The sequence below is a fragment of the Artemia franciscana genome, chromosome 12 (assembly GCF_032884065.1).
Source record: "Artemia franciscana chromosome 12, ASM3288406v1, whole genome shotgun sequence".
Classification (NCBI taxonomy): Eukaryota; Metazoa; Arthropoda; class Branchiopoda; order Anostraca; family Artemiidae; genus Artemia; species Artemia franciscana.
In genome coordinates, this window is record NC_088874.1 from 27040228 (window position 1) to 27054742 (window position 14515).

The window sequence follows — 14515 nt, forward strand, 5'->3', positions numbered from 1 at the left end:
TACCCCACAACAACAGTGTCAAGTATAGCAATCTAGAATGCAAACCCGAAACAGGTTTTATAATTATTTTGGAATTATAAAAAAAATAATTGTCGGGTTTAAGATTTGATTAGATCAAATATTCACCAGATTTTTTTTATTTCTATAGACATAAAAACCGCCGAAATCACTAATTCAGGAACGTTAGGCAAACTCCAAATGTTTAACCTGGGAGGTATAGGAAGATTCCTTGAGAGTCCGCCCTGCCTTAACCAGTTTGGCAGCTTTCAAAGTTCTCTGTAGTGCTAACCACTTTGATTGAAAACCTTGATACAGGGGGAATAAAATTTCGTTGTCTTTTCAATTAAATTTCAAAGTCAAACAGTAAATTCTCAACAGCTTTCAATGATAATTAGTCCCTGGGATAATTCGCAAGGGACCTCTGTATCTGTGAAACGGTCAGCCGATCTTGAAGCTCGCAAAATAATTTTAATGGCAAAGAATTCCCTTAAAAGACCTTGATAATTCCTTAAACCACATTGGCCTGCAAATAATAGAAAGAAGTAAAGATTAAAAATGTTTTTTGTTAAGGCCAAACGAACATACTGAAAAAATAAACACAAAGCGAATATTTCGAAAGGACGAACTCCTCTCTTCTTCATCGCGAAAGAAAAGCGAACGACAATATCTTTCGATATTGCGGTTCTTGAGTTTTTGAATTCTGTGCGAATTGTGGATATTTGGTGAATGACGCGTTTTTCAGTTGTTAGGAATTTGGTTTTGATTCTTCTAATCTTGGCTTTTATTGAATTTCATTCATTTTTTAAGTTTTGATTTTTTCATTGGTTTTTATAGGTTTGTGTTTTCACATTGACTCTCCGCACTGGTTTTGTTTTTTTCTTTGTCTTTTTTGGCATTTTACTTAAATGTTTTCGTTCGCACTAAGGAAGACAGGCAGTTGTACTGTCGAAATATTCGCTTTGTGTGTGTTTTCAGTATTTTCATTTGGCCTTAACAAAACCCATTTCTGATCGTTTCATCTTTATGTCAAAAGACCTTTTCACAAATTCGGGAATACTCTGGAAATTTAATCTTTAAGAAGAAACACAAGAATTCTATGTGCTTGAGAATATGAAAACAATATTAATTTACCTGTAATTAATAATGACTAGTTTTCTTTAGAATATGACTACTTTTCGTTCAATAACAGTGAACATAATTAAAATGCAATATGAGAATTTGCGAAAAGATTTATGAATTTATTAATAGCCCATCAGTAAATTGGAATACTTAGTAAATAGCTATTACCATAGTAAATAATAGTGGAAAAAGAAAAAAAAATAATATTAAGACAACCCATGTCTCAGAACACAAGGTCACACCCCAACACATGTCTCAGAAAACAAGGTCACACCCCAACCTATGTCTGGAAGCTTTTCAATGACATATATCTAACTTTAAAATTATACAAACACATAAATGAATTACAATTAATTATATAGACTCCCCAGGAAGTTAGTTATAGCCCCAGTAAGCAAGAACCCTAGCGGGGATTATAGCCCTAGTAACTAGGGTTGAACTACATTTCGATGAAAGATCCGAACGGCACCAATGATTAATGTATTAATAAAAATTCAAAAAGTAACTTACGTGAATGTAAAACCCAGGAATAAGAAACTGTCCGGTGGACTCACTGTCTATTTAAAACAAGAGCGTAGTGTTTGACAGTTATGTGAAATTACGGTTTAACAGACTGAAACGTTTTTAACAACGTTTTTCCAATTTCATAACAGACAGACGTTTTTCCAATACAACCGAGCTTTTAATACTGAACGAACATATACATAAGCAGCTAAAAACTAAGTATAAATTTCGAGCATGATGTAGCTGATGTAGCATGATGTAATGATTGTAAATTACCAGAGGTGACGCTGCCATGTCGCACTGAACCTTAGAATCTCGTTAACGAATGAATATCTGGATTGATATATCCAGTTCAATGGATATATTCGTTAACGAATAATATCCGTTAATAATCCGTTAACGAATAGAGAATCTCGTTAACGAATAAATATCTGGATTGATATATCCAGTCCTCAAAGTACATCCTCTAGTTAACACTTGGGCAACAGTTATGTTACCCAGATCGCACTACTGTTTTACGTCCTGGGAGATCCCGTTTTCCAATATTGGCAGAGCTTTTATTACTGAACGAACACATGAATAAGCAGCTAAAAACTAAGTACAAATTTTACCTTTGAATAAACAGATACAAAGCTTCCTTCCCACTGGATCGTAGTCACTGAGCGTGGGAGCCGATTCTTTATGTCCCAAAAAACGGCTCGACCAAGATTAACATCATGTTTCATAAGTCGCATGCGTGCATCGCGAGGCCAGCATTTTTTGTTATTATAGCCAACAATGTTTTCATTATTCGGATCTGGATGTTCTGTTAGATAGCGCTGAATCAAGTCACGGGCCTCTTCAGCTGTGAACCTATAGAAGATATAAAATGTGCTAATTCGTGATAACAATCACTGTGATACAAGGCTAGAAAAAGGTAGAAACTCATACTCAAAGCAAAAACGCAGGAAAAAAACAAAATTATGTGGCATAAAACAATATGTTTGGAATTACTCGACAGCTTTTATATCTTCAAGTACTCATAGAATCCCTAAAATAATAAAATTTAAACAAAAAAGCTTTCCATCTTTTGATTTGTTATATTTAATCTTATAAATTTGTAAAAGTAAAAACAGCATTATACCTATAGAGAACAGATACTACCCTATGAAGGAGGCTCCCAACCCCTCTCCTCTCAGCCACTACTCCTGTCTCTGCTAAAGTTTGAATAAATTTTCACAATGCCTCAAAAATTGCCTGTCTGACAGGCAAAGCAACCCTTGCCACAAATAGAGTAATTTATGTATCGTTTTAAGTATTAGAATTGCATATTATTTTCATTGCCAATTCCACAATTTTTTAATATTGATGAGATCCTTAACAGAGTAAGGAAGTTTTGTCATTTAAACGAATAAACCCTTTCACTTTTCTGAAAATACAAAAAAAGGGTAGAAAAGTTACCCTCTTGTACATATTTACAGACAGTTGTACTCTTGGAAATTTCCTATGCCCCTGGAATCCTCCAAATCTGATAAAACGAACTTGGATGACAAATTTTCTAATTTTGAAGATCTTTCGTTCAAAAAGAAACCCTCTCTATTGACAGTGATCTTTACTCAAATAATACTATTACTCCAACAATGAGACCCAATATCTTTTTTTTAAGTATTTAAATGAAATGTTACGATTTTTTTTAACACAAATTGTACATAAAGAGGGATCCACTAATAATGACAGTCTCGGTCCGGTGCATCAATGCTGAAACCTAACTTCACATGAATGCAACTAACTCGCGTGCAGATGCACAGAACATCGTATTCTGCACTTTACCATAGATACCTGGATCAGATTTACAATTTTCAATGAAAGAACAGTTCTATTTATAGACTCAGAATCTTCCCTTCATATAGACGGTAAAATTTATATTTTTAGTGGAAGAACGAACTTAGGATCTATCCATAAATAAATTGCTAATTTTTAGAAAAAAGTAAATAACCCGGGTTGAAACAAAAGAATGAGAAAACGAAATAAAGCAATTCTGCTTGGTTATTGCTAGTTTTTGAAAAAAAAAAAAAAACAGACAAAACACTCTGGTTGAAACAAAAGAATGAGAAAATAAACAAAACAATTCTGCTTTAGTATTTTTATTTTTTAGAAAAAAAGTGGAAGAACCCTGGTTGGAGCTTAAAAATGAGAAAAGAAACAAAGCAATTCTGCTTAGTTGTTGCAATTTTTTGACAAAAAAAAAGCCAAACAACCTTGGTTGAAAGAAAAGAATGAGAAAAGAAACAAAGCAATTCCGCTTGGTTATTGCTAGTTTTTCGAAAAAATAGACGAAACACTCTGGTGGAAACAAAAGAATAAGAAAACGAACAAAGTAATTCCGCTTTGGTATTCCTATTTTTTTGGAAAAACAAAAGCTAAGAGCTCATATGGCACTTATGACGAGGTTGGAAAAGCCAAGAGCTCATATGGCATGAGCTCTAGCAAAATTATAAGAATCAACAGATTGATTTAAAAGGAAAATCAGAGGCTTAATGCTGGTCGGGATTTAAAATAACAGCTCTGAGACACAAAGTCCTTCTAAATATCAAAATTCATTAAGATCTAATCACCCACTCGTAAGTTAAAATTACCTCACTTTTTCTTAATTTTTCCTCTCCCTTCAGCCCCCCAGATGGTCGAATCGGGGAAAACAACTTTATCAAGTCAATTTGTGCAGGTCCCTGACACGCCTACCAATTGACGTCGTCCTAGCATGTCCAGAAGCACCGAACTCATCAAAGCACCGGACCCCCCTCCTAATTCCCCCAAAAAGAGTGGATCCAGTCCGGTTAAGTCAATCACGTATCTACGACATTTGCTTATTCTACCCACCAAGTTTCATCCCGATCTCTCCACTCCAAGCGTTTCCCAAGATTTCCAGTTTCCCCCTCCAACTTCCCCAATGTCACCAGATCTGGTCAGGATTTATAATAAGACCTCTGAGACACAGTTCCTTCTAATATCAAATTTCGTTAAGACCCGGTTATCCGTTCTTAAGTTAGAAATATCTCAATTTTTCTCATTTTCCGAATTACCCCCCCCCCAAACTCCTCCAAAGAGAGCGGATTTAATCCAATTATGTCAATCAAGTATCTAGGAGTTGTGCTTATTCTTCCCAACAAGTTTCATCCCGATCTCTCCACTAAGCGTTTTCCAAGATTTCCCGTTTCCCCCTCCAACTCCCCCAATATCACCGGATACAGTCGGGATTCAAAATAAGAGCTCTGAGACACGAGTTCCTTCTAAATATCAAATTTCATTAAGATCCGATCACCCATTCGTAAGTTAAAATACCTCTAATTTTTTTTCCTAAACCCTCCAGCCCCCTAGATGGTCGAATCGGGGAAACTACTGTTATCAAGTCAATTTGTGCAGGTCCCTGACACCCCAACCAATTTTCATCGCCCTAAGACGCCCAGAAGCACCGAATTCACCACAGAATTGGAAATCCCCCCCCCAACTCCCCCAAAGAGAGCGGGTACGTTCCAATTATTTCAATCACATATCTAGAACTTGTGCTTATTCTTCCCATAAGTTTCATCCCAATCTCTCCACTCTAAGCGTTTTCCAAGATTTCCGGTTTTCAAGAATTCTGTTTCCCCCTCTGACCCCCTATGTCCCCGGATCCGATTCAAATTGAAAATGGAGTATCTGAGACATAAGATCTTTCTATATATCAAGTTTAATTAAGATCCGAACGCCCATTCGCAAGATAGCTCAATTTTCACGTTTTGATTTCTGGTTTTCCCCCTCAACGTCACTGGATCCTTTTTGACATTTAAAATGAAAGCTCTAAAGCACAAGATCCTTCTAAATATCAAATTTCAATAAGATCTGATCACCCCTTCGTAAGTTGAAAATAACTCATTTTTTCTAATTTTTCCGAATTACCCCCCCCCCCCCCACTCCCCCAAAGAGGGCAGATCCGGTCCGGTTATGTCAGTCACGTATCTTGGACTTGTGCTTATTCTTCCCACCAGGTTTCATCCTGGTCATTCAGCTTTAACCATTTTCCATGATTTCCGGTCCCCCCAACTCCCCCCAATGACACTGGATTTGGTTGGGATTTAAAATAAGAGATTAGAGTTACGAGGTCCTTCTAGCTATGAGCTTTCATTATGATTCCGTTAGATTAAGATTGAGATTTCATTAAGATCTGATCACTCCTTCGCAAGTAAAAAATACCTCATTTTTTGTAATTTTTCAGAATTACCCCCCCCCCCTTCTCAACTCCCCGAAAGAGAGCATATCCGTTCCGGTTATGTCAATCACGTATCTAGGACTTGTGTTTATTTTTCTCACCAAGTTTCATCCTGATCCCTCCACTCTAAGCGTTTTCCAAGATTTTAGCCCCCCCCCCCCCAACTCCCCCAATGCCACCGGATCCAGTCAATTCAAAACAAGAGTTCTGAGACACAATATCAATCTAAATATTAAATTTTATTAAGATCCGATCACCCGTTCGCAAGTTAAAAATACTTCTTTTTTCTAATTTTTCCCAATTAACCGTCCCCCCACTCACCCTCAGATGGTCGAATAAGGGAAAAGACTATTTCTAATTTAATCTGGTCCGGTCCCTGATAAGCCTGCCAAATTTTATCGTCCTAGCTTATCTGGAAGTGCCTAAACTAGCAAAACCGGGACAGACAGACCGACGGAATTTGCGATCTCTTTAGGTCACTTGGTTAATACCAAGTGCCATAAAAAGTGGAACAACCCTCGTTGGAACATAAGAATGATAAAAGAAACAAATTAATTCCGATTGGTTATTGAGATTTTTTTTTACAAAAAAAGCCAAACATCCCTGGCTGAAACAAAAGAATGAGAAAAGAAACAAAGCAATTCCGCTTTGGTATTGCAACTTTTTTGGGAAAAATTCGAACTACCCAGGTTGAAACAAAAGAATGAGAAAAGAAGCAAAGCAATTCCGTTTCGATATTACAATTAGTAGGACTTTTCACTCTGAACTCCGATTTTTTACAATAAGTTTAAAGAAAATACAGAGAAAACACATTTCTATTATTCAAATACGAGCAACACAATCAGGGATGCCTACTACCGGTGAAAAAAGAACTGTACCTATGAAAACCAAACGGCACCACGGGCCAACCAGAGTGCTACGGTGGCGTGAGCTGCAATGGGGCATCACAAACGGGTTGGCTTGCAAAAACACAAACCAATGCGAAAACACAAAGCAATGTAGTTAAAAAACCATATTTATCAAGAAAATGTCTGAAAATGCCTTAGAAATGATAATGTGTGCCACACGGTGCCACGGTTGAGGTCAAATAGCACCACGGTGGCGTGAACTACCTTGGGGTATCACGATCTAACAATGAAATTGTAAGTTCCCACTCTTTAAATAACAAGAGCTAAGAGCTCATATGGCACTTGTGACGAGGTCGGAAGAGCCGAGAGCTCATATGGTACGAGGTCGGAAGAGCCAAGAGCTCATTTGGACGAGGTCGGAAGAGCCAAGAGCTCATTTGGCACTTGTGAGAAGGTCAGAACCTAAAGTTAAACTTTATAGCACAAGATCCTTCTAAATATCAAATTTCATTAAGATCTGGTCACCCTTTCGTAAGTTACAAATACCTCAATTTTCAAAATTACCTCCCCCCTCCCAATTCCACCAAAGAGAGCAGATCCGGTCCAGTTATGTCAGTCACGTATCTTAGACAGGTTTCTATTCTTCCCATCCAGTTTCATCCTGATCTCACCGCTTTAAGTATTTTCTAAGATTTCCGGTCCCCCCAACTGCCCCCCCCCCCCAATTACGTTTGATCCGGTTGAGATTTAAAATAAGATATCAGAGTTACGAGGTCCTTCTAAATATGAAGTTTCATGAAGATCCGATCACTCCTTCGTAAGTTAAAAATACGTTATTTTTCTTATTTTTCAGAATTACCCCCCCCCCCCCCGCAATTGAGCGGATCCGTTCCAATTATGTAAATTACGTATGCAAGACTTTTGCTTATTTTTCCAACCAAGTTTCATCCCAATCCTTCCAATCTAAGGGTTTCCCATCATTTTAGGTCTCCCCACCCCAAACTTCCCCCAATGTCACCAGATCCGGTCAGGATTTAAAATAAGAGCTTTGAGCCACGATATCCTTCTAAAAATCAAATTTCATGGAGATCCAATCACCCATTCGTAAGTTAAAAATACCTCATTTTTTCTAATTTTTCAGAATGAACCCCCCCCCCCCCAACTACCCAAAAGAGAGCGGATCCGTTCCGTTTATGTCAATCATCTATCTAGGACTTGTGTTTATTTTTCCCACCATGTTTCATCCCGATCCCTCCACTCTAAGTGTTTTCCAAGTTTTAGGTTTCCCCCTCCCAACTCCCCGCCCCCATCACCAGATCCGGTCGGGATTTAAAATAAGAGCTCTAAGACACGATATCCTTCTAAACATCAAATTTCATTGAGATCCGATCACCCGTTCGTAAGTTGAAAATACCTCATTTTTCTAATTTTTAAGACTTACTCCCCCCCCCCTCCCAACTACCCCAAAGAGAGCAAATAAGTTCCGATTATGTCAATCATGTATCTGGGACTTGCGCTTATTTTTCCCATCAAGTTTCATCCCGATCCCTCTACTCTAAGTGTTTTCCAAGATTTTAGGTTTCCCCCCTCCAACTCCCCCCAATGTCATCAGACCCAGTCGGGATTTAAAATAAGAGCTCTGAGACACAATATCATTCCAAACATCAAATTTCATTAAGATCCAATCACCCGCTCATAAGTTAAAAATACTTCATTTTTTCTATTTTTCCGAATTAACCGGCCCCTTCTCCCCCCCCCCCAGATGGTCAAATCGGGAAAACGACTATTTCTAATTTAATCTGGTCCGGTCCCTGATACGCTTGCCAAATTTCATCGTCCTAGCTTACCTGGAAGTGCCTAAAGTAGCAAAACCGGGACTTTAGGTTTTCCCCCTCCAACTCCCCCCAATGTCATCAGATCCGGTCGGGATTAAAAATAAGAGCTCTAAGACACAATATCATTCCAAACATCAAATTTCATTAAGATCCAAATACCCGCTGATAAGTTAAAAATACTTCATTTTTTCTATTTTTTGCGAATTAACCGGGCCCCCACTCCCCCCCAGATGGTCAAATCGGGAAAACGACTATTTCTAATTTAATCTGGTCCGGTCCCTGATACGCTTGCCAAATTTCATCGTCCTAGCTTACCTGGAAGTGCCTAAAGTAGCAAAACCGGGACCGACAGACCGACAGACAGACCGACAGAATTGGCGACTGCTATATGTCACTTGGTTAATACCAAGTGCCATGAAAACAACTGTCAGGATATTCAAACGTCTGAAAACACTTAAGTGATGATGACAGGTGCCACGGGGCAGCCACATAGTCCCATGGTGGCGTTAACTGTGTTGTTGTTCGAAAATCAAAGAAAATATGCAGATCAACGCTTCAAACTGTGGTTTTGCTAGAAACGAGATGAAAATAATCATATGCATGCCTAAAAATGAGGGGTTTGCTTAAAATATGGAGGTGTCAGAAAAAAATAGATTCTTGCTAGAAATACAATGCAAGGGATACAGAGTTCCAAATACCAAGAACAATCATGGTGCATGGATGGTAATTCAATTCTTGTTATCTCATCCAATGATTTCATCATTTGCTTCAATAAGGTATTCCCACAGAGAATTTGGATTAGGTCTTATATTAGTAATAAAATAAAAATTACGAATTAAATGCTCATCTTAAGCTACCAGTTCAAAAACTAATCATATGACAGGTTTCATGAATAATCATAGAATGTTTCCAGGGTTCCCTTTAATTTCGGAAGAACCTGTGGGCAATAGCCCAAACAAACAATAGCATCTATATCTAACAATCACTCTCATTTAAACTTACATAAGTATGATGTAACATTTACATATGAGTCAAATGTAAAAAAAAATAATATCCCCTAAACCTATTTCCAGCAATCGATTGAATTCTTTCCCGCGAATAAAAACAAGCAATACATATCTTACGAAGAAATGAAATGGGAGAAAATTTTCATTAAGATCAAGAAACCTATTGCATAGAATCTATTCCCAAGGACAAAATAATAGCAATGACTTGCCAGTTCAATTGACTAAGGCGTCATTTCATGGACAGTAACTAGTCTTACAATACTTACTTATATTACTCCCCCCTTTTAGGAAAATCCCTCTCATCTCTTTCACAAGATATACCCGACCGGGTAGCGGTCGCCACACCTTCGATTGAATTTAATTCGGTTTATACTTTTATTATTATGGATCCGTAGGAAAAAAAGAAAACAAAATAATAACAATAAAAATCTATGATACTATTTTTCCTTTTGGATTCTAAATTCATTGTGATTCTGTGGGTATATTTGGATTCTAATTTTGTGGGTGAATGTTAATTCTTAAAAAGTCTAAATGCATACTTACTTTCCAATACTGGCGGTTTCATCTCCAGACCTGAAAACTAAGGATTCCTCCCCATATGCCTTTTAGATCAAAAGCAAAGATAAAGGTAAGAGCGACATCTCTAAGCGTCGAAATCCAGTATCTAATACAACAAAACTTTAAGAAATGGACATTGGTAGTGAGATCAATCTTTATGCTTTTGCCACCATCCCGTACCCCTTCAAAACAGTGACATCTTCGTAGCTCAGAAAACGGTTTAACTACGTAAATGAAGATGTGCTATTTCAGCCCAAGTTAAGACACTAGGAGGTATTTTCGTGGGCCTACCTACAAACCTCATTTCTACTTGTTAGGTTTAAAATATTACGCGAAAAAAGGTCTTGACTTTGAGAAACAACGGGAAAACTAATTCGGCTCTGAACTTCAATTAGGTCAGGGCCACTTCACCTATACCAGCTTCTCCTCGGGCCAAAATCCAAGGAGGAGTAAATTTTAAGGGAAATTGATTTGCTATTAATGACCTACCTAAAGACTTTTTCAAGCTTATAAGAAGCACAGTAGCTGAAGTATGAGCATAAAAACCCAGCCTGTTGAATAATAATAATAATAATATAAAACAAAAAAAATCCACCCTAAAAATCAAAATGTGACTTGTCCCCAAGTCAACTTGCCTTTCTGTTATCAAAACCAACAACATACATTTCAACTTATTCCACTAGACCTTCAAAATCAAAAAATTCTCATGACAAAAAGAAGTAATCTAGATTACCTAAAAAAAATATGAATTCTATCCACATATCTCGAATATAACCGAATGGGATGAGTTGTTTCTGTGGCGACATCTTGGAATGTGAGAAAATCATTTGGCATCTGCGGTGGCCCCGCCATCTCTGATGCTCTTTGTAGACCAAGACCAAGAAGATCTAAAACCAAACCATAATACTGGACGATAAATGAAGCAAATTGCAATCCTCGAATAATACCGTAGCTGTTTGTATGATTCATATCCTGCAATAGAAAAACATGTTACATAAATGAATTTAACAATATCTGTTTGAATTTATAAGCAAACGGATTGCCATTTGAAATTAAGCAAGATATAGAAGTGAATTATTACCCATGCATTTTATCATTACTCAATTTTTTTTCCAGATTTCTTTTCTCATGAAGCTTAACTAAATCAATTTGCATTACTTGAAAATAACTTAATTAAATCATTTATATGGGTAGGCATTTACTCCCTTGGGATACCCCCCCCCCCTGGCTGGTTGGTCTCCATTTCAACTTATTGAGTCTTCAGAAAAAACACAAAATTAGTTCTAAGGAAAAGACAAGGGGAGAGTGCGGGTCGAAATTGATATATAACCCTCAGGCCCATAACCAGGACTTTTGTTTAGGAGAGAGGGGTATTTTTCATGGGGGAGGAAGTACAATAAACTTAAAAATGCACTTTAAACTTTAAAACTTCTAAAAGGGTGCGTTAAAACGCACCATTTAAGGCATGTCCTCTCCCTACCTAACTACAAAACAATAAGAGAACCCCACTGCAGAGGTTTAAAGCTCTTATAGGCAAATGCGGGGAATTACAAAACAACAAGGAATTTACAAAAGACAGTGAACTTTGTTTAGACCTTGAAAATATTTTGGCTAGTTATGGAGGGAGGGAGATACCTCAAAGGGTGTATTTCAATGCAAAAAGATCCCAACTTCCATTATGTCTTCAGATAAATAGAAAATTAGCTCTAAGGAAAAGCAAAGGAGAAGGTGGAGAATGAAATTGATGTATAATTCCCAAGCCCGTATAGAGGACTTTGTTTTTTTTTTTGGGGGGGGGGACTTCAAAAAACGCATCAAATATGTGAAAGCGATATTTAATCCCTCTTGGTTTCTCGGAATATTTCAGGTCTGCGCTGCTCTTTACTTATGAAAATAAAGAGTAACATTAAATTCCAAAATGAGCAGCACTTATTCCGTATAGTAGGGGGTCCACCCCTTCCTTACTTCCACCTCATGATCACAGAAACTATGGAAGGTTCGCATAACATAAAAATGGGGAGTTCTAGCACATATATATATTTTTAAGTCGAAAGTGAGTCGAAAGTGATTAGAATATTTTTAAGTCGAAAGTGATTGGAGACCAGCAAGTCACGGGAAGGGGAAGGGGTAAACGCCGGCTCCCCTTATTTATAACATTTACACATGGGTCAAATTCAACTAAACAGACATGAAAAATTGATTATGTATAATTATAGCTGGTTACTAAGATATGCTAAAGCGAGCCGATCGTTTTTGTTTTAAAATCATTACTTTTTCTGATTTTTTCCCTTATAAATCGACCTTCAACGTTTAAAATTCCCTTAATCAATGTAACATTCATTTCCCTCAAGATACAGGACTTTTTTTGCGGGGGAGGGAGGTTTGTTCTGCAGTTTTGCGCAGGAGGGACTTTTCCGGATGGAGACTTGTCTATGAGAGGACGTGAGGATTGGCAATTTTTAAATACTATAAAATTCAAAAATGCGATTGTTATTAATACTTGGAACGAGCAATAATTGTATATGTATTTATGTTTTTTCTCGAAAACAGTTCCATATTTTTTCGCGAAAATTGCTATCTTTGGATATTCTCGCATATAAAAAACGATCTAGATAGGTCAGAAGTCTGAGAAAACTCATTAAGAGCCATAATTTTGGTTTTTGCAAATGACGTCATGTATTATGTTAGTACCTCATATAAGCATGTTTTACAACATCACGTAAGCATATTCTTATATGGTTTTATGCTTAGCATAAATAAGATTGTCGAGTTTCCGACCCATCAGTTGTTTATGTAATGTAATGTCTGTAGGAAGGTCCAAAAACGTAAATTTGAACCATCAATTGCGACAACACCAAAACCGGCAGCCAAAGCAAAGGCCATTGCTAATTTGTCTGTAGTAATCAAAATCCGAAAACGTGTCAAAAATGAAAATGAAGAGCAAAGACACGGACGGTTAGAAGATATGCGAAAACGACAATTAGAGCGTGTTAAAAGAGAAAATGAATAGCAAAGTCACAAGCGGTTAAGAGATATGCAACAACAAGCATTCGAGCGAGTCAAAAATGAAAATAAAGGGCAAAGACATGCTGTTAGAAGACATGCGACTCCAAGCATGTGAACGAGTCAAAAATGAAAATGAAGAGCAAATACACACGCGGTTAGAAGAACAGTAGCGGCGGGTCAAAAATGAAAATGAAGAGCTAAGACACACGCGGTAAGAAGAAATGCGACACCAAGCATGTGAGCAAGTCAAAAATGAAAATGAAGAGTAAAGACAAACGGTTAGAAGACATGTGAGCGAGTCAATGAAAATCAACCTGGACAGCGAGAATAAAACCGTGTCAAAACCGAAAATGATAGCAATGATGATTGAGTTTGGGATTTTGACATGGATAAGGTCATCAATACCTATCGTACATTTGTTAAAAAAAAAGGTTCAGCGATATGTATTTCATAATGACGAAAGACAAGCCGAGATAAAACGAACCATACAAACTGAAAATGATAGCAATGATGATTGGGTTTTGGATTTTGATATGGATAAGGTCATCAATGCTGACCGTACCTTTGAAAAAGTTCAGCGATATGTCTTTCATAATGACGAAAGACAAGCCGAGATAAAACGAACCATACAAACTGAAAATGATAGCAATGATGATTGGGTTTTGGATTTTGATATGGATAAGCTCATCAATGCCTACCGTACCTTTGAAAAAGTTCAGCGATATGTCTTTCATAATGACAAAGACAAGCCGAGGCAAAAACAGAAGTTTTTGTCCCATCACCAGAACAATTAAAAAAAAAAAAAAAAAAAAGGTGGTCATCAATGCCTGCCATACCTTTGAAAATCAAAAACCTGGACTTGATAAATCGTAAAAAAAGTTTTTGTTCCACCACCGGAACAGTTAAAAGAAACAAAGGTCCGGCGATATGTCTTACATAATGACAAAAGACAAGCCGAGGCAAAAGTTAAAGGTTCAATAAAAAAAGAAAAATTTAAAAAGACACTAATTCTAATTTAAGGTCCATTTGGACGTCATGACATCAAGAAACGCCTCATATTGTCTGCGTTTAGAAGACAGGCGACATATTTAGAAGCCTGCCGCGTGCTGAGAACCAGCGGCGAAGCCACCGTGCTCCCGGTACTGAATATATATATATATATATTTATATATATTTATATATATATATATATATATATATATATATATATATATATATATATATATATATATATATATATATATATATATATATATCAAACTTAAATAACGCATCAAAAATTAGTTTATCTTCATATTTTTTACGGGTCGACGGCCGTTTCGGAGGGAATGGGGGTCAAACCCCTACCCCCCCTGAACACGGTCTTGCTCTCTACCATTACATTACACTTTTAATTAGCAACGTCCCATACAT

General features: G+C 37.1%; 1 protein-coding gene across 1 annotated transcript in view; it reads right to left on the reverse strand.

Moving 5' to 3' along the window:
• Nucleotides 1-14515, reverse strand: part of LOC136033934 (pre-mRNA-processing-splicing factor 8) — a 96395-nt gene that overhangs the window by 31269 nt on the left and 50611 nt on the right. Inside the window, exons 15-16 of the mRNA XM_065714951.1 lie at nucleotides 10830-11068; nucleotides 2235-2475 (exon numbers count right to left, since the gene is read on the reverse strand). Of these exons, the coding sequence (XP_065571023.1) occupies nucleotides 2235-2475; nucleotides 10830-11068 (480 nt within the window). The remainder of the gene's footprint in view (nucleotides 1-2234; nucleotides 2476-10829; nucleotides 11069-14515) is intronic.